General features: G+C 45.9%; 1 protein-coding gene across 1 annotated transcript in view; it reads right to left on the reverse strand.

The window, feature by feature from the left end:
* Positions 1-5,995: 5,995 nt before the first annotated feature.
* The window catches only part of CDCA2 (cell division cycle associated 2), a 34,971-nt gene continuing 20,964 nt past the window's right edge, over positions 5,996-20,002 (reverse strand). The window contains exons 10-14 of the mRNA XM_018566221.1: positions 18,469-18,615; positions 12,938-13,011; positions 11,691-11,822; positions 8,642-8,813; positions 5,996-7,269 (exon numbers count right to left, since the gene is read on the reverse strand). Coding sequence (XP_018421723.1) covers positions 5,996-7,269; positions 8,642-8,813; positions 11,691-11,822; positions 12,938-13,011; positions 18,469-18,615 — 1,799 coding nt within the window. The remainder of the gene's footprint in view (positions 7,270-8,641; positions 8,814-11,690; positions 11,823-12,937; positions 13,012-18,468; positions 18,616-20,002) is intronic.

Raw genomic sequence — 20,002 nt, forward strand, 5'->3', positions numbered from 1 at the left:
TTTATATAGCGCTGACAATTTACGCAGCACTTTACATATTGTACATTCACATCAGTCCCAACCCTCAAGGAGCTTACAGTCTAAGGTCCCCATCTCACATGCATACATAGAGGGCCAATTTAGGAGCCAATTAACCTACCAGCATGTCTTTGGAGCCTTGGTCATTAAAGGAGAACTATGAGGTGAGTGCTTTTCACTCACCTCATAGTTCTAGCCGACCTGTGACAGTCTCATTGTCACAGGTCGGCTCAGTAGATCGGGAGGTGAGCGAATACATACCAGCGTTCTCTCACCTCTCGATCCTGTCACGGCTCTCTGCCGTGACAGGGGAGGGGCTGGATTCCCCCCTCCCCGCTCCACTGACTGGCAGAACGGACAGGGGAGGGTACAGCTGGCTCTGCCTCTAGATAGGCAGAGCCAGCTGTCAGTCAAACAGCTGGGCGGATCCCAGCATAATTGTCGGGATCCGCTTCAGCGTCTCAGTATACCGCGAGCTACAGCTCGCGGTATACTGAGCTTAGGGTGACGGGAGGAAGCTAGTTTGTGTCCTCCCGTTACCCTAAGGAGAACTATGGGGAAAAGCCTTAACCCCATAGTTCTCCTAGAAGTCGCGACCCAAGTCTGCAATGTAATGCACTGCATTAGGGTACTGCGCATTCTGGTGCAGGTGTACGAACTGTGGGTGGGAGATGCCTTTGGGTGGACCATTCAAATGAATGGTAGTGCAACATACCTCACACACCAGAATGCACAGTAGATACAATTGCATGGTACAGTGCGTTAATCACATGGTACTATGAGCCCTCAAAAACACTGACAGACACATTCTCACACACACTCCAAAATATAGATATCTTTTTTTTTTAAGGTCCACCGAGTCTCCCTACCTTACAAGAACTGGAGTGGATCCTCAGCCTGGGGTCCAGTGTGGGTTGCGTGCTGTGACGAAGCTCCATCCATGTGTGCATTGCTAGTACAGCTCCCTTGCGTGCCCTGCGGAGGTGTCGGGAGTCAGAATGTGACATCGGTCCAGGCACCTCTCTAGGACACGTGAGGGAGCTGTAAGCAATGCATGTATGGCTGGAACTCCCTCGTGGCCATAGCCCCGCCAAGCTGACACTGGGCACCAGGCAGCATATTTTGAATGCCTGCTTGGCACGAGAACTGACAGTGCAGCACTAGGGGGAGACTTGAGTAGCCTCTCACCTAGAAGAGTGAAAGGCACATGGTGACCCACTGGACACGAAGACGTGTATCTAAACCTCTGTTTTTAACCTTAACGGTGAGACAAGTTTTTTTGCATGCTGGCTGGTGAGTGTGCCTGGAAACTTTTTGCTGTTACTGTATAAAGCCCTTCCATGTGCACCTTGCTGTAAAGCTGGTAACAAATTGATGAGTGCGTTTGCCATTTGTTTTGCTCCACTGAACACGGGCTCACGACCCACCAGTTGAGAACCAGGGATCTAGAGGCCTACGCTACATCTGATCCTGCTTTAAGAGAAACTTGTGCGGTTGCTTTAATTTGAAGCAATGCTATACTAACCATGCCGTACACTGGTGTCTGATAATGCTCACATTCACATACTCTGGGGAGAAAACACGGACTTGAAGGCCTCATGAGGTATTTTTCAATGGCTCAGCAGCATCTCAGGAATCCATTTATAGAATATAATTGACTAGAGGAAGGCCATCCAAAAAAACATTTAACCCAGGAATCGCCTCCATGTGCTATTCATGTGTGCACAGATGTAAAGCTCTAGCAAGCCTGCTCAGGTCTGGTAACACTAATGGTTAAAGGCCATGTCCATCACAAGAACAGACCAAGAAGAAAATCTGCAATGCTGGATAAAGAACATCCAAATCAATTTACATTAAAGGAGAACTATGAGGTGAGTGATTTTCACCCAGCCTCATAATCTGAGCAGACCTGTGACAATGAAACTGTCACAGGTCGGCTCAGTAGATCGGGGAGTGAACACATACCAGCGCTCGTTCACATCTTGATCATCTCCCTGCAGAGAGCCGTGACTGTCACTCACAGCTCCCTGCAGGGATTCCCCCCTCCAGCGCTGACTGGCGGAACGGAGGGGGGCGAGTGCAGCTGGCTCTGCCTCTAGATAGGCAGAGCCAGCTGTCAGTAACGCAGCTGGGTGGATCCAGAAAGAATTGTCAGGATCCGTTCCGGCGTCTCAGTATCCGTTCCGGCTACAGCTCGCGGTATACAGTTGTACATTAAAATATTTTTGCAAACCAGAAGAAAGCCCAGCACTGCCTTCATTCTGGCTGGGAGACTGTTATTCCACCCGTAAAGGCTCTGTGTATACTAATGTGGGAGAAGGGGACCCCACTTCTGGAGCATTCATGCCCCTTAAAGCCCAGCAACAAGTAGCCCCATTGCCAGGGTTCACCGATTGTTTTTTCTTTTTGGGAGGAGGGGAAGGGGTACTGGAGTAAAGCAGATTTACCAGATTTCCCCCGCTCCACAGGCAATTGGTGGTCTGCTCTTGTCCCTTGGCGTCCTCACGTCTAAGGTACCTGCATTAGACGTGATGTCAGTGGTCCTTAGATCACCAGAGCCGGGGAGAGGAGACTGTGGGGACCAATCTAGAAGCCTGGAGGGAGTGGGAATCTAGTGAGTAAATGTGCTTTACTCCAGTCCCCTAAACAAAAACAAGCACTTAACCCTTGCAGCGTGGGGGTACATTTTTGTTTGCCATAACATTATGACCAGAGAGGTGAAGTGAATAACAAAGGTAATATGTATTAGAGATTGTTGATCCAGGAGTCTCAGATTGCCTTAGGGAACCAGGGAAGAATATTTCCCTACTGCTGCAAATTGGATAATGCTTTACAAGTTTTTTTTGCCTTCCTCTGGATTATCTACATGTTTAAAAGGTCTTGAATATGAAAGCTTATTTAATTTTTAATTTGGCTTTTGGTTGAATATATGTCTTTTTTCCAACCTATGTAACTGTTTATTGTAGACTTCTTTTAGAAGACTTGTGTCATCTGTCAGTTTTTCAGGTGAACCTGATCAAGAAACACCGTGTAAACGGATGTGCGTCTGTTTACACCTGGACTCTGCAAAAACAAACTGATCAAAGATCCGTTTTGCTGGATCTGGTTCGTTCTGGATCGGGGGTAATGTGATGTAAAGGGACACATGTTTGTTTACATCCGATTCCCCATAGACCAACAAGGGGTCTTGGTCATATCAGTTTCTGAAGCTGTACGGACACTGATGTCACAGTGGTGACATTCGATCCGTACTGCTCCGATCAGGAGATTCGGGCACAGATCCTCTCCTGATCAGCCCGTGTGAAAGGGGCCTTAAAGGAAAACTATGAGGCGAGTGCTTTTCACTCACCTCGTAGTTCTAGCCGACTTGTGACAATGAGACTGTCACAGGTCGGCTCAGTAGATCGGGAAGTGAGCGAACACATACCGGCGTTCGCTCACCTCTCGATCCTGTCACGGCTGTCTGCCGTGACAGGGGAGGGGCTGGATTCCCCCCTCCCATCCGCCAGCGCTGACTGGCGGAACGGACGGGGGAGGGTACAGCTGGCTCTGCCTCTTGATAGGGATCTGCCTAGTCACGCAGCTGGGCGGATCCCGGCATAATTGTCGGGATCCGCAAAGCGTCTCAGTATACCGCGAGCAGCAGCTCGCGGTATACTAAGCCTAGGGTGACGGGAGGACGCTAGTTTGTGTCCTCCTGTTACCCTAAGGAGAACTATGGGGAAAAGCCCTGACCCCAAAGTTCTTCTTTAAAGAATGCATAGTTCAATAAATGTTAGAATGTGTTCTCTTTATATTACTGATATGTCATTCCTAAGAATTTGTGGAAGAGACTTTCATTTTGCATTAATAAACCGAGACAATTACAAATGAAAAAATCTATCATTTAATAAATGGAACGGACAGATAAAAGGAAAAGGCAACAATACTGAAACAAAGATGCAGAGATTTAAATTGACATTCACAGACCAGAAAAAACATTTAAAATGTCCAGAATTCCTTCCTATTATATTCCAAAAGTTGAAAAGGTAAAAACAAGTTACAGAAGGACATCAGGGCAAAAAAAAAAGAAGAAATTGCAGGTTGTATATTAAGCTCACCCTGTAGTGGTAGGATGCCAGGGCTGACCCCCTTCTGAAAGTGATAGCCGCTTGGCTGCCCTGCTAACTATACTGCATTCTAATCCACTGGCCTGAAACAGATATTACAGAAGTGCTGCTTTCAATGGCTACATTCTAGTTCTGGGTCATCAGTTCAAAAAAAAAATTAAAGCCAGGCTAGAATTTCCAGAAGCAGTTCAGCAGTAGCAGCTGATGTCATTTTCTCCGCGCAGGTACTGACTTTGCATTCAGGGTTAAAGGGACTGTACACCAAAAAACTTCTGCATCAATGTTAAATATATGCTGTAGAGTTGTACTGCCCAACAGCTTCTTATCATCTGGGGTGTCTGCTGGTGGGATCACCTCAATTTAGTTTCAGACTCTACTAATCCCTCCTTGGTGCCTTAAAGTAAAAGTCTGTCCAGGCTATGGGAATTCTTAAAAAGTAGTAGAAATACTTTAATTCAAGCCCTCACTGACCTCAGTAGCTGCAGGCACCATGGAGCAAATCATCCTCAAACTCTATTTTCCCTCAGTAGATAGCTTTGCCCCCTCCTGCCAGCAGTGAGGCGCCAGGCTTCTAATCCTTAAAGGCCAAGTCCACCTTTAAAAAAAAAAAAAATGTAACAAATGCACCAACATTGAATTGAAAAAAATGTGCATTGGATTAAATTGTGGCATTCAGGCCTGAAGAACATGGAAACTATGATCAGTGCTTAACAAGTGCAATGCACAGGCTCCTGCATTGTTTATCCCCGCCCCCAGGTATGGAGGTGCAGATCTTTTGTTATGGGGTTGGAGGAAGTAAACAAGACTAGGAGTGCATTGATATCCTTGCACTTGTGTCGGTGTGATCTGTTAGTGCCTCTGCCATGGTGGCAGATGGGACTCAGAGCCTTCCCATTCACAAATCTTTGTGAATGAATGAGGCAGCAGACATGCTGAATTAAAAAAAAAAGAAGAAAAAAAAAAATATATATAAAAAACACACACACAGGATGATGCAGGAAGAAGCACCCCAGGTAAGCGGGGCAGTTTGATTGAGGATGAACATAGTAATGTTTTATACTCTAAATATGGTTGAAACATGTTCGGAATTATAGAATATGTTTTTAATGTAAACTTAGAGCAGGTGCACAGGAAGAGGGGAAATGAGACCTGGACTTGAACAATTCAACTGACCCCTTGAAGAAGAATTAGTTCACAGTGTCTGCAGCACAGAGGTCAGTGAAGGTTCATTTTAGGTAAATGCTCATAGCCTGGCCAAAGTTCAACTATAGGTTGGCCACGGACAGAATGGTTTCTCATACAGTCTGTCTCAATATCTCCTGGACGCATTTCTCCTTTACCCAGGTGTGCTCTATTGGCATAAGGACTCCTGTATAGGAAAATGGAGGAGAAGCAATGCACTGACAGCCTCATTTCTAGGCTCATCAATGGGCACCTTTGCTTCTCCTGCAGCAATATCGTCAATATAAAAAGTGAATCTAATAACTAAAGCATTTCATTCTTGTGTTGCCCCTGAAAGATAGACGGACTTGGGAACAAACTTTTCACCACGACAGTACCCAAGATACAGAAGGAATCCAATTGATGGTTCATCTTGGTAGAATTGACCAAAGTCTGAATCATCAGTTTGAGGAACATTAAAATAGGAAACTGGGTAGTCCAAAATCATGTCTCCAGCACAAAAGTAACCAGATTCTGCTTGAGAGTTAAACATACGGGCGACTAATGCACAGGTATTGGACATCTCTCATGTGCAGGTTATCCAGGGCCAAGATACAGTATGGTGTGCTCGAGTCTAATCCTACATCAGGCAGTGCAGTCAGCACATTAATAACACTTCAGCTTAGTCCTTCAGACCGGTACCATATCTATGTATCTAGCGTAATGTTGTTGTGGCTGGTCTGGGTTTCAGCGGAAAGAGAGTCCTTATAAGATATGTTTGACCTCCTCTTGGTGTCACCCAGAGATGCCATTTGCTGTAGGGTGGAGGTACACAAGGTTCTTCTCCGAGTCTTTTTAGCTGCACTAGGTACCTGATGAACACTCAGCTGCTCCTTGTTTGGGCTAGGGGTTACACTTTCCAGGATTAAATCCGAACCCTCTAAAGACTGCACCGCAGAGCTTAAAGATTTCTGTTTAGCTGCCCTTGGAACCTGCTTGACAGTTATCTGCTCCTTGTTTGGAGAACAGCTTCCACTTTTCAGGATTGAATTAGAATTCCCTAAAGGTTGCACTGCAGAGCTTAATGATTTCCGCCTGTTGGTTCCCTCACTGCTGGTATTCTCCTGAACCCAGAACAACCCACTGGCACCAGAATCTCTGCGTAGCCTCATGCTGCGTCTGACCTTCTTTGTTCCAGCGTCCTGTAGAATCTCATCGATGGGCAGATATGGCTCATTAGTGAAGGCAATTGAATTTTCATCAGGGTGAGGTAACATGGTAGAAGGATCCTGAGTATGGATATTTGGTTCGGTGCTTTGACAAAATATGGCAGACTTGCTGAAGTTCCTCGAAGAACGTCTACCTTTTTTACCACCGGCTATGCCTGTGACTAATGGCAACTTAGGTGAGTGAGCTCTGTTTTCTACCAACACGTCGATCTCTGGTTTTCGGTCTTCAGCACGTGTCTCTGTAGTGGTGTGATCAGCATTCATAATGTTTTCTAAAAGATCTGGATTTGCAATGTGTGGCATGTCTGTGGTAGTTTGGGACACTCGCCTTCGCGTAGTTGAGCGCCTCTTTGATTTGTTTTGCAGCTTCGGTGCAGTCATGGTCTCGGTGGTGCCCTCATCTTCTGGGAAACTTTCACATGGCTCTGGTAAGTCTTCATCTTGTTTCACCTCCATGTCAGCAGATGACAAAAGAGATTCAGTGCTTGAGCTTACGTTCTCCACCTGCAGGACCAAATCAGCTGGTTCTGTGTGGCTTTGACCCTCTGTAAGTGATTCAGTTAGTTTGACTTCTAAGCCCTCTTGCTCAGGACAACTTCCATCTTCAGTAACATCTTCAGTCTTCAGAATTATGGGATCGGAAGAATTCAGAATTTCAGAAGGAACATTGCACTTCTGGACCTTCCCTCTGTCTTTCCGAATGCCTCTTCTTTTTGGGACGCTCTTCACAAATCCTTTATTTAGGGTACCACCTGTAAATAAAATCAAGTCCACCAGTTAAAAGAGGCCCACTAAAGCCAAGACTGTAAATATCTGTCACTTGGATCGTTCTGGAAGTAGGTTTTAGCACATGTAAACAATATACTGTAGAGCAGTGGTTCTCAACCTGTGTAACCTCAGGACCCACATTTGTCTTTAGTCATTAGATCGCCACCCAAGTTCCACTGCAATGGAATGCACGGAATTAGGGTACAACACAGTACAGGGCGGTCGTACGAGCTGTGGGTGGGAGGTGCGTTTGGGGTACCATTCAAATGAATATCAACCCAACACACCTCCAACACCGGAATGCACAGTAGGAGCGATTGCATGGTACTGTGTGTTAATTGCACGGTACTATGTGATGAGTGCACTGTACTAGTGTGAACAGGCCCTCAAAAACACTGACACAATCTGAACTGTGACGGAGCTCCATCCATATGTACATTGTATGTACAGCTCCCTAGTGTGCCCTGTAGAGCTTTTTGGGAGCCAGAATGTGATGTAATTCCAGTCCAGACACCTCTACAGGACACGTGAGGGAGTTGTAAGCAATGCATGCATATATGGAGCGTAGCGCCCGCACGGCCGTAGCCCCATCACACCTCAAGCTGACACTCAGCCCCGGGCAGCATATTTTGAAAGGCTGCTTGGCGTGAGAACTGACAGTGTTCCGCTAGGGGGGAGGCAGAGGAGCCTCTCACCTAGAAAAGTGGAAGGCATGCAGCGACCCACTGAACACGGGGATGCAACCCACTTTTGGGTTATGACCCACCAGTTGAGAACCAAGGCTGTAGAGTCAGTTTGGAATAGCAAGAAAGATTTTCATGCCTTACAATGCAATTGCAAAACGTGTTGACGGATCTCAAAACAGATCCATAATGAATTATGAGAGTGCGCACTGTATCCATAGCCCAAAATTATTCTTCAAAATTAATTAATTTAACCTCCCTGGCGGTCTGATTATTTCATTTTTTTTTTTCTATTTTTTTCGTTTTGTTTTAACTTTCAAATTTCCCGCCGGTTCCGGACGCTCGCAAGGGACGGAACCCGGAAGACGGATGCCGGCATCAGCGGGGCTCATGGACAAGGTAAGTAACTCTACACTGTAATCCCGAGTGTGGCTCGGGGTTACCGCATATGGTACTGAAAATTAACCCCGAGCCACACTCGGGAATACCGCCAGTGAGGTTAATAGTAGCTCATAAAAGTGAAAAGACTAAGTGAGGGATAGTGCATGAAATGACTGCATATAGCTGCACAGAAATGATTGCTTTGTAAACAAAGATCAGTGTGTAGGGCAAGGCCTTTCTGTAAAAGTAACTCATTATCGTTGTCATAAGAAGGAACTGAACGGTCACTTACCCAGAGACACGAGAGTAGAGGCAGGAGGTGTGGGGTGATACTCCGGCACCTCGACAATAGGACTCAGCAGTGGCTTCTTGGAGACAGTTTCTCGCTTCCCATACAAACATTTCTGGACAGACTTCTTAGGTCTCCCACGACTCTTCTTACCCTTAACCTGGGGAGCTTTCACCTATATAACAAAATGAATCAAATGTTATCAAATAACATCCATGTTCAAAAATATTTCATGTTCCCTCCTATGGCCTGAACGCATCTTTAGTTTACAACTGTTGTTGGAGATTCTACTTGAGGAGCACCGAAAAAGAATTTTCTGACCGAAAATTATTATTTTTTCTTACCTTTTTAAAATTGTATTTTTATTATATATTATATAAGAGAGTCCTAAAATCTCTTTTCCTGTAGCCTCTGTTGTAATGAACAGGAAGCCTCTATATTGAGAGTTCCTGTTCATTCATAACCTGTGGATATAGTATGTTTACCATGTCCACAATCATGAATGAACAGGAGGTATGTAGAGCACTTCCCATCCATTCATAATTAGGGACACAGTAAACAATTTTTTTTAACAAGGAGTTTTATTAGGTTTGCACATATTAAACAAATGTCCTCAATTATTTACACTCAGCGATCACTGACTTCTTGTACCCGCTCTCCATCCTGACACTCTGTCACAGGAGGCGGAGCCAGCAGTGCGGGGGAAAGCTTATCCACTCACTTGTGATCTCTCGTCTCGACTACTGTAACTCCCTCATTGGCCTACCTCTACACAGGCTATCCCATCTTTAGTCTATCATAAATGCTGCTGCCAGACTTATCCACCTAACCAACCGCTCAGTGTCTGCAACCACCCTCTGTCAATCCCTGCACTGGCTTCCAATAGCCCAAAGGGTAAAATTCAGAATATTAAGAACCACTTAAAAAGCCATCCACAACTCTGCCCCCGTCTATATCTCAAAACTTGTCTCCAAGTATCACCTTAAACGTCCCCTACGCTCCTCCCATGCTCTCAAGCTCCCTTGTCAACTCCTCCCAAGCTCGACTCCAGGACTTCACCAGAGTCTCCCCCGTTCTGTGCAACTCATTACCCCAACCTGTCCGCCTATCTCCTATACTCTGTCTACCTTTAGGCGATCCCTTAAGAGTCACGTGGTTGGAGAAGTGACATCACTGCTTGTCTGGGTCACAAATACCAGTCATTTTAGTTCTGGCTGGTGAGAAGGACCAGCGGGGGAAGAGATTGAAAATATTTTCCTAAGGGATGGCTTTCAGTGCTTTAGGCGTGCACGCTGTTCATCTGCCCATGAGTAGTAACAACCTTATCAGTTACAGAAAGCGACTCATATATACATGTCCTACAATAACCTTCCAAATCATATATCTTAGCACACAGGTTTCCTCACATGTCGGGACAGCTAAGCCTTGGGAGTTCCATCAGTCCATTTTTAACCTATAATTAGACAGATCAAAAATGGACTGCAATGTATCCCTATGGGCGTCCAGATGTATATGGATCTGCAGCCTGTTACATCCTGGTCTGTTCAGCTTTGTCAGACCGAATACATGAATGGAAAGGAACAAATGTAAGCAGATATAAATAGATGCAAATCCAGTTACATCGGGCTGCCCATGGGGATTACATGGGTGTTCTTCCTCTAACACGACATATCTCCTCTTCTGGAAGTGTAAATACCATCAGTGCTGGCCCAGCTACTCTGCCCCTTCCTTTTATGTACCAGCTAGGAAGAGGAACAGGAACTATAGAGAAGGGGTAGGCAACCTCAGCAGTCCCAACTGTTGTGGAACTACAGGTCCTATGAAGTACTCCAAGATTCTGGCAGCCACAGGCATGACTGCATTTGTAGCTTCATGACTGCTGGAGTACCGAGGTTGCCTACCCCCGTCACTTCAGTGAGGGCTCTGGGGCTGCTGAAACTAGAGCTGCAACAGTTAATCGATTAAGTCGATTAAAATCGACGATTGAAAACACCCATCCAAGATAGTGGCACCCATCTCAAGAGTCCAGTCACACAATATCCAGTGCGTCCCAGTGCAGTTTGCAGGGGATCCAGTGCAGGGGGGTGTCGGCGCCATTCATGTCAATGGCACTGCAGACATGCTCCCCTGCCCGCAGTGCGATCGCTCACACCAGAGCACGAGGTATAGGAATACCCTCTGTTCCATTGCAGTGCGATCTGAAAAAAATTGTACATGCAGCATTTTTTTCAGATCGCACAGCACTGGAGGGTGTCTGCAGTGCCATTGACATGAATGGCAGCGACACACCCCCCCTCCCGCCCCAGGACATGGCCCGGCTTCATGTATGCGATCCAGGCGCGAACTGCACAGGGACGCACTGGATATGGTGCGACTGGGCACTCAGGGTTTTTGCCTACAGAAGGCCACTGGCACGACACCCCGAAGCACGATGGCATTTGTAGCTTTACCACTGCTGGAGTACCAAGGTTGCCTACCCCTGTCACTTCACCGACTGCTCTGGGGCTGCTAAGATCCCATCCAAGGCCCCCAAGCAGCAGTCACAGGGCTCTTGCCTACAGAAAGAAGGCTGACACATAGATAAAATACATTAAATGCACAAATGTTGAGAAGATTTTGTTGAAGCGAATGGGGTGCGGGATTGACTGAAACATATACATCAATGTATTTAGGAGGACTGGCCCCTGATGCGCTCACACATGCTTTTTTATTTGTTGACCGAATTACTTGGCCAGTAATGCTCCATAGATTCTTTGTACATCACTTGTAGATGCTCGAAGATTGCCTTGTAATGCATTCTCTTAAATACTGTGGATTAGGACGAGTGCACTAGGGACAAAGATCTTTCAACAGGTCCTATATAAAACATAACCTTCCTGGGATGGTTGCAGGAGATCTGTACATGGTGGGCACAGTAAGGAACAGACTGTTTGTACAGCTAGAACTAATATCACATACGTTGATATTGGAAGGACAAATCCAGATTATACAATGCACTATATATTTATCTATTTCTAGAAGTAATACTCCAATTCCACACGTATCGTTTTACCTGTACTTTCTTGATGACATGCTTTCTGCTTCTTTTGGAAGAAGGTTTGGCGGATGTGGTCACTTGAACTTTGCTGGTGTCAGCAGTTTGCGTGTTGTCACTCGTAGGGGGGTCTTCTGGGCTGCAAGCCTGCTGAGGGGAAGCAAAGCACTTAGATCCTGGTCTCAGAGACATCTCTTAACCAGGTTTCTTCTACAATTATAGATCAAATCAATGAGTGTTCTGTGGGGAATGTAATTAGGATCACCGTAATGAAAGTGAACCTTCCATGCCAAATGGAAGGACTGCTTTTGCTGCAAGCCTCCCAACACAAATGGCTTCAAAAAAAGCCATTTGTAAACGGATCACACGGTTCTCTGCTGCAGTTCAGCAATACACCAGGTTCAATTTCATCCCCACAGGCTGTGACTGGATGAAGAGCATCAAACAAATACATTAGGTCATCTCTCTGCACTCTCCTCCTGTCAGCTTGTTTTTTGTCTGCACATGTGAGCCTCAAGCACTGGCCTTCCCAGTCTGAGTGCTCCTGTATGGGGACAGGAGGCTAAATTCAGGGGCGAGGGAGACACACATATAAAACACTGCAAACATTTCCAGTTGGGCACAAAATCCTTGATTTAAATGCATTGTTTATACATACACTTTGTGTCCACCAAATGCCTTTGCGAACCCAGATATCATCACTGTGCTGCACATGACCTGTACAGGGAACAGAGCTGTGGGAGGGACCCAGTAGGCTTCACCCACTATAGACTGCCAGCAGAAAAACTACAGGAGGGGGCAGCGACCAGACCAGTCACCCTGCACAAGGAGAGAGAGCAGCAGTGAGCGGTCTTTATTACAGGAGGGGGCGGAGACAAGACCAGTCACCCTGCACAAGGAGAGAGAGGTCTTTATTACAGGAACTCCAAGTCTCACACTGGATTACTGCACAGATCTGGAATACACAAAGCTCACCAAGATTCAAGTAAGAATACACATGGCTCTTGTATGAGGACAATATTGCCTTCTCTTGGAGTTCATTATTGAAATGCATTTAATTACTTCCTAAGAGATAACTGCATTCACTGGTGTTTCTAAAATATCTGCAAGGCGTTTAGGGTTTAACAACACTGACAAATATCAGATCTAGCTTCTATGCAGCATACATGTAATGTATCATGTCACTCGTGATAAGGAATCTATTAGAGAAAAGAATTATATGGAGGGTGACACATACAAACCAGGAATGCTCAGTGAAGTGTTACCTTGCTCCTATTGGAGAATCGGGTCGCTCTACTCTTAGCTGGAACAGTATCAGGCTCAAAGACGATGAAGGATTCTGGAATATATCAAAATACAATATTCTAGACTGAGCAACAGATCGAGAAAAGCAAAATGCAGGAACAAGCTATTGATAAGCACCAGAAGCTAAAGTCGCTAAAGTCACTAACGACACCCCCACGACAATTCCTAGTCGCCGCTCTGTGACTTGGACCCCGTTCACATTGAGCGATTTATTGCGCGGTAATTCCCGCGATATCGCTGCAATTTACCGCGCGATATCGCTCTCCAATGCTTCTCAATGGGGCAAAGGGTCCTGCTGTCGCGGGTCGTGTGTCGCTACAGCAGGACCCTTCTGGGTCCTGCTGTAGCGAATCACGGATTTAGCCGCGATTCAAGCTTGCTCAATGCAATCGCGCGATTTGCGAACCGCTCAATGTGAACGGTCCCTTAAAGTAAAACAAGATGTCACCAGCACACCACAGGAGAATGTTCCAGTGAAAGTCTTTATTAGCGCATATTGTCAAAATTAAAGCAATGTTTGGGAGCCACACAGGTCCCCTTCATCAGGATCAGTATGATACGAGATAATACCAAGCCTGATGAAAGGGCCCTGTGTGGCCCTGAAACATTGCTTTTTATTGTGTGTCAATAAAAAGACTTTTGTTAGAACATGGTCCTGCTGCTCTTCTGACCAGTGCGGCGTTATCCGTGGTCACTTCTGCACACACTCAAAGGGCTCTCTTGTAAGGAGTTCGACGGGACATATTCTGAACTCTGTGACTAGGAACCTATTAACATGGGGCGTTCTAGGATTCCAGCAGCGGGAATCCCAGATGTCCCTGTTCAGATGCAGTCACCGTACCCATTAAAGTAAACACGGGAAGCAGGCGACAGCGGCCGCATCTGTGTGGTTTGGAATAGATGAACGTCACTGCATGCATCTATTCTGTGTCCAGTAGTAAGCATCTATCTTAAACTGCATGTAATGGTACCATGTATGATTACATACGGACAGCTGCATCTGAAGGGGACATCTGGCATTCCTGCCGCAGGAATCTGTAGGTTCTTGGTGCAGCAATCCCAGAACTCCCTGTGTGAACGGAGACTAAAGCTGGCCATACACCTATATATTATCTGCAGATTTTCTATGGTCAGATGGGAAAAGTGCAACAGATTCCTCCATCTACGCTAAGCTGTGTGGATGGAGGAATCTCCCGCTGGGCCAAGCTTCAGTATATTGCTAGTCAGCCCCACTGGCTCTCAAAATACCTGTACAATCTGATTGGATGCCGGCATTGGTCAGGTGTTTTAATAGCCAGCGGGGCCAACCAGCAAGATACTGAAGCTTGGCCCAGCGGGAGATTCCTCCATCCACACAGTTTAGCGTAGATGGAGGAATCTGTTGCACTTTTCCCATCTGACCATAGAAAGTCTGCAGATCATTTATAGGCGTATGGCCAGCTTAGAAATGGTCACAGAGGTCGGATGAGAAGTAAAAGGAGTTTGTGAACACTTCCCATAAACAAACAATTTTTCTTGGGGACAGATCCAATGAATGCCAGATACAACTTTGCCCCAAGTTGTCATGCTCATGAAGATACATTTATAACAATAGCGATTTGATAAAGCAGGGGGCATGAAGAGGCAGAAGCATGGCACCACACCCATGAATAATTAAACCACAAAAAAAAATTAGGGGCTTTCGAGGTGCCAAGAACTGAATGAGAATATCTCAAATTAAATTTTTTATTGATATAAATTAAAATGTTTGCAAAAACAAAAATTGCCATGTGTCCATTGTGTTTGTTATGATCAAATATACAACAACATACAGTTGACTGCATCAATATAACAAATAAGGTACTTAATTGTACAGACTCAACACGTTTCGCGGTATTGCTTCCTTCAGGGCCTGTTCACACGACGTCCGTTTTCAGTGCTGACCTGATCCGTACGCTCCTGCACTAAATATGCATCCCAATGTATCCCTATGTGTTTTATGGGCTACAGTTCTCACGTGCGCAGTCCGTTCAGGTTACGACAGAAAAATACTGCATGTCACATTTTGTACGGTCAGGAAACGCAAAACACACCAAAAACGCACTGCACTGCAGCCAACATACTGACAGCCCCACTCCAGCAAAAAAAATTTAAAAAAAAGATTTTTTTTTTTAACTGGAATGCATCAAAACACATAGCATCGCGTCTGCTGATCCGCACCTGAAACTCATGTGAACAGGCCCTCAGAGTTCTGACAGTTCATGGCTATTAGATCATCCAACACTCGCAAATCACGGGAGCGGAAGGATGGGAGAGGAGGGATAGTAAGGCGAAGGTAAGGCAGGAGACCTGGTAACGGTACGCACAATGGTCCAGTAGAGGCTTTCCAGGGAGATCAAATAGACAGGAACCCACTTTGCATCCAGTGTCTGAGTACAGACTCTCAGAGTAGGATTTCGGCCGTTCAGACAATTCAGAATCACCATTTGGTTGCTGAACACAACTTCTTCACTCCCAGCTGGGGGAAGGTGGATGCTTGCGGACTCCATTACCGACAGGACCCACACAAACACAAAAAGAAGACACCCTTTTGATCAACACTGTGTGGGAGTGGGGAAGTTGTATTCAACAAATAAATGGCGATTCTGAATTGTCTGAACGGCTGAAATCCTTCTCGGAGAGTCTGTACTCAGACACTGGATGCAAAGTGGGTTCCTGTCAATTTGATCTCCTTGGAAAGCCCCTACTGGAACATTGTACGTTACCAGCTCTCCTGCCTTACCTTCGCCTTACTATCCCTCCGCTCCCGTGATTTGCGAGTGTTGGTTAATTTAATAGCCATGAGCTATCAGGACTCTTGAGGAAGCAATACCAAAAATAGCGTTGAGTCTGTACAATTAAGTACATTATTTGTTATATTGATGCAGCCAACTGTGCATGTTGTATATTTGATCGCAAACAACAAAAATGGACACATGGCAATTTTTGTTTTTACAAACATTTTAATGAATCTTTATATCAATAAAATATGGAATTGTAGCTACATATTGTCATTCAGTTCTTGGCACCTCGAAAGCCCCAAGTTGTTTTTTATGGTCATGAAGATACATTGTCCAAACATTCCAGACCCAAGATGGAGGTGCCTCAAACATTCAGGGACCTAATTTCATATATTGGCTGCCTGCCCTAAGAGACAACCAACCATTCTGGCAGGTGGTAGACAATCCTGTACAATCATTTGCAAATTCAGCCGTCTCTTAATTGCTCCACCTACTTGTTAGATCTACCACCCCCCCCATTGTGACTAAAGATTCCAGAAAGGTACCTCTGCATGTACTAAATGGCGCTAGATGCTTAACCACTTCCAGCGGGGTCAAGTAAATGTACGTCCTCCGCTGGAAGTGGTTATACCAAGGACACGGCTGCTGCTGCCGTGTTCTTGGTACCGTTGTAAACAGCTGGCGATTGCTGTTTTCATCAGGTTCTTTGCGGTCCCTAGGTGACATTAGGGATCTGAAAGACTCCTGATGTCTCCATAAAGAGGACCTGTCACATTATAAAATTTGGAAAAATTAAAACGGATGAACAAAAAAAAATGTAAAATGCAAAAAAAAATTTTTAAAGTCCCCCGCCCCCCACGTGCACGCACATACAACCCAAGCACCCATTGGATGCACCTACTCGCAAAAACGAAAATTGCGCCACATATGTTACATATCGTCGCGAGCGTCGGAGTAAGAGCAAAAATTCTCGATCCATCAATCACTGGTAACACTAAACTGATAAGCATTAAAAGCATTTAAAGCGTCGCCTATGGGAAATTTGGGTTATTGTAGGTTTTTTTTTGCAGTTTCACGAGCGCATGCAATTTTAAGGCTTGACATGTTTGGTAATCTGTAAAAAATAAGTCAAGGCAACTGGACTTGCTGTAAGTGTGGGAAGTGAGCGGACGGTGGTATGTGTTCACTCACTTACCGATCAATAGAGCCGACCTGTGACAGCTCCATTATCACAGGTCGGCTTGAATTATGGGAATGAGTGTTTTTCACTCAGCCCATAATTCTCCTTAAATTCAGGCTGCATACCTGTAGGCCATGTTGATCCCCCTGAAGGCTGTCCAACAAAAAACCCAATTCACAGCTTTTCCCCAGTCTTGCCCTGTTTCCAGGACGCTACAGCCGTTGGATCCTATTCCCTCACATCACAGGAAGGTGGGCCGAAACATGCGCAGGCCAAACATGCGCAGTGTGCGCTCTCCCCTCCTCTAGCATCAGCAGCTGAGCTCAGCGTTGCTGCTACAGGAAGTAGTAGATCCCATCGCATTCCCGAACGGATATAGCCCAAACGAGAAACTGGGGGGTGCCGAAAGTGACCACGGATGCCTGCGCACTTCAAATGCAAACTACCATAAAGTCACTTGCACTCCGTTTGTAGATAGCAGTCAATCTCCTTTATTGACTGAACATGTCACAATGGCTGTAGCTTCCTGGAAACAGCCCGAGATAGGGGACCAACATGGCCTACAAGTATGCAACTTAAAGCAACACAAAACCCTCAGCTTTTCTCCTCGTACACATCTACACAATGAACATTCTCCAAAGACACATTTATTCATGTTTTAAAATAAAAATTCTAACTACTTTAATCCCTTTAGAAAGTCTGCTGTGCTCGCTCCTGTGTCTCTTATCTCCCCTTACACTTCCTGTCCCTTAGTAAGAGCCGTGCATGTTGATTCTGGTCACGTGCGCATCTTTCTTTGCCTACAACTGCCATGAGGCCGTTTACAACAATCTACACAGAAAAACAACTATTTCAGATGTAGGAGCCGGCTCCTCTGTGACCAGATTCAGCATGTGAGCAGCACATATCAGCAGATATTAGTGTAGGAAAGCTGAAGAAATCCCAGTTCCTTGCAGAGTCTAGAGGGGAGGAGTTGTGGGCGGAGAGTGAGAAGACACGCCCCCAGCATGTTGTAGTCCTTCACATGAACCAGCACAGAGGGTGTCTGTGAAGGTTCCCATTCATCCAGGTCATGGTATATCTGTAAAAAATAAGTCCAGGCAACTGGACTTGCTGTATTTTCTTGAAGACGTTTTACTGGTCATCCGACCACCTTTCTCAATTCTGAATTGACTTATTTTTTACAGATACAGCACAGAGGGTGGCTACTTTTCAGCTCCCATACGGACCATAGAGACGAAAAGTAGCCACAATATGGCAGGAGGTTGTGGCTGGAGGAAAATAAACAGATTTTGGAGCATTTAGAGCTGAACAATGACAAAAAAGGGTACACAGTCATTGATTATTTATATAGTAGAAGTTATTTTTATTATTTAATCTCAGAGTTTAAGAGATTCCTTAACAACACGGTGTATTTACATCTACTGGGATGTCTATACAAAGAATGATCCTGCTTGGAGTATAAGGTAATTATGCATAGTATATCAATCATTTACATATCTCTAGCTTTACTACCGTAATCCTTGGCCAAACTTATCGGCATCTTATTTACCGTTCGCAATCTCTGTATCCAGTGCAGGAGCAGCAGAATTCTCTGGAAAGTCATGAGAAATGAGTAGATTTTCATCTTCCTCGTGGTGGTTATGTTCCTCGGTCACATCTTCCAGCTCCTCAGTGGGCAAAACCTGATCCTCCTTACCTGAAAGCAAGCAAAGTCATATCCATCAAGAGAAAGGTCGCACTTGCACTGAACCACACGCCACCCCCCCACCGGACACTAGATGTTTTCCATGTGGACAGGTATAGGTGCTGATGCAGAGTATTTGAGCACTTATGAGGAGAGAGCATGGAGCCGGCTTCCCGGCCAATCAGGAAGCCGGGCGCCACGTCATAACAGCGCCCGGCTTCCTGATTGGCCAGAAAGGCGGCTCCATGCTTTCTCGTCACCTGGTGACGAGAAGCACGGGGACGGCTTTCCTGCTAACTGGGAAGCCGGGTGGCGAGTCTTTACACGCCGCCTGGCTTTGTGAATGGCACTTCCGGTATCGGCGAGTACATTAAAAAAAATTAAAATATCGGTACTCGATACCGAAATCGGTGCATCCCTAATTATTATTATTATATATGATAGACTACAATCTCAATACAAATTAGTAAACTAAACCTGAGAGTGTAGTCCATCTCGGGAGCGAGCTTGGATCGGTGACCACATTACAACACACAGGGACCATGGGGAACAAAAGTAGCCCCCCTCCAGAAGGAAGGACAGTGTCAGCACCAATTCAGAGATGGTTTGAGGATCTACAGCCCAGTGATACACAAATAAGATGCATTGTTGTTAATCGGTAAGGTACCCGAATGCATTTTTAAGATTTAGCCCTCGTTCACACCTGACCGTTTTGTAGCGCGTTCTACGCTCGACGAACGCTCTACAAAACGGTAAAAAAAATAAATTGCATTGTAGTCAATGGTCTCGTTCCCACTTTGCCGTATTTCCGCCCGTCGCGACCATCGCGCGATACCGAAGGCTACTTGGCTGTATGGAAAACGCCCTACAAAACGGGCCACGCCTGAAAAGGTCCAGGTACTACTTTGGGCCGTTTTGTAGGGCATTTTCCATTGGGATACAGCCAAGTAGCCTTCGGAATCGCGCGATGGTCGCGCAACTTTTTTACCGCGAATCGCGGTAAAAAAACCGCGCGACAGACGCGCTTATGCAATACGCCTAGGTGTGAACGAGGGCTATAAGGAGAACTATGAGGTGAGTGCTTTTCACTCGCCTCTTAGTTCTAGCCGACCTGTGACAATGAGACTGTCACAGGTCAGCTTAGTAGATCGGGAAGACATACCGTCGCTCGCTCACCTCTCGATCCTGTCACGGCTCTCTGCCGTGACAGGGGAGGGGCTGGATTCCACCCTCTGATCCGCCAGCGCTGACCGGCGGAACGGACGGGGGAGGGGGCGGGTACAGCTGGCTCTGCCTCTAGATAGGCAGAGCCAGCTGTCAGTCACGCAGATGGGCGGATCCAGACATAGTTGTCGGGATCTGCTTCAGCTGCGGCGTCTCAGTATACCGCGAGCAGCAG

Source organism: Nanorana parkeri, unplaced genomic scaffold (genome assembly GCF_000935625.1).
Source record: "Nanorana parkeri isolate BGI_ZX_2015 unplaced genomic scaffold, ASM93562v1 scaffold926, whole genome shotgun sequence".
In the NCBI taxonomy this organism is placed as follows: domain Eukaryota; kingdom Metazoa; phylum Chordata; class Amphibia; order Anura; family Dicroglossidae; genus Nanorana; species Nanorana parkeri.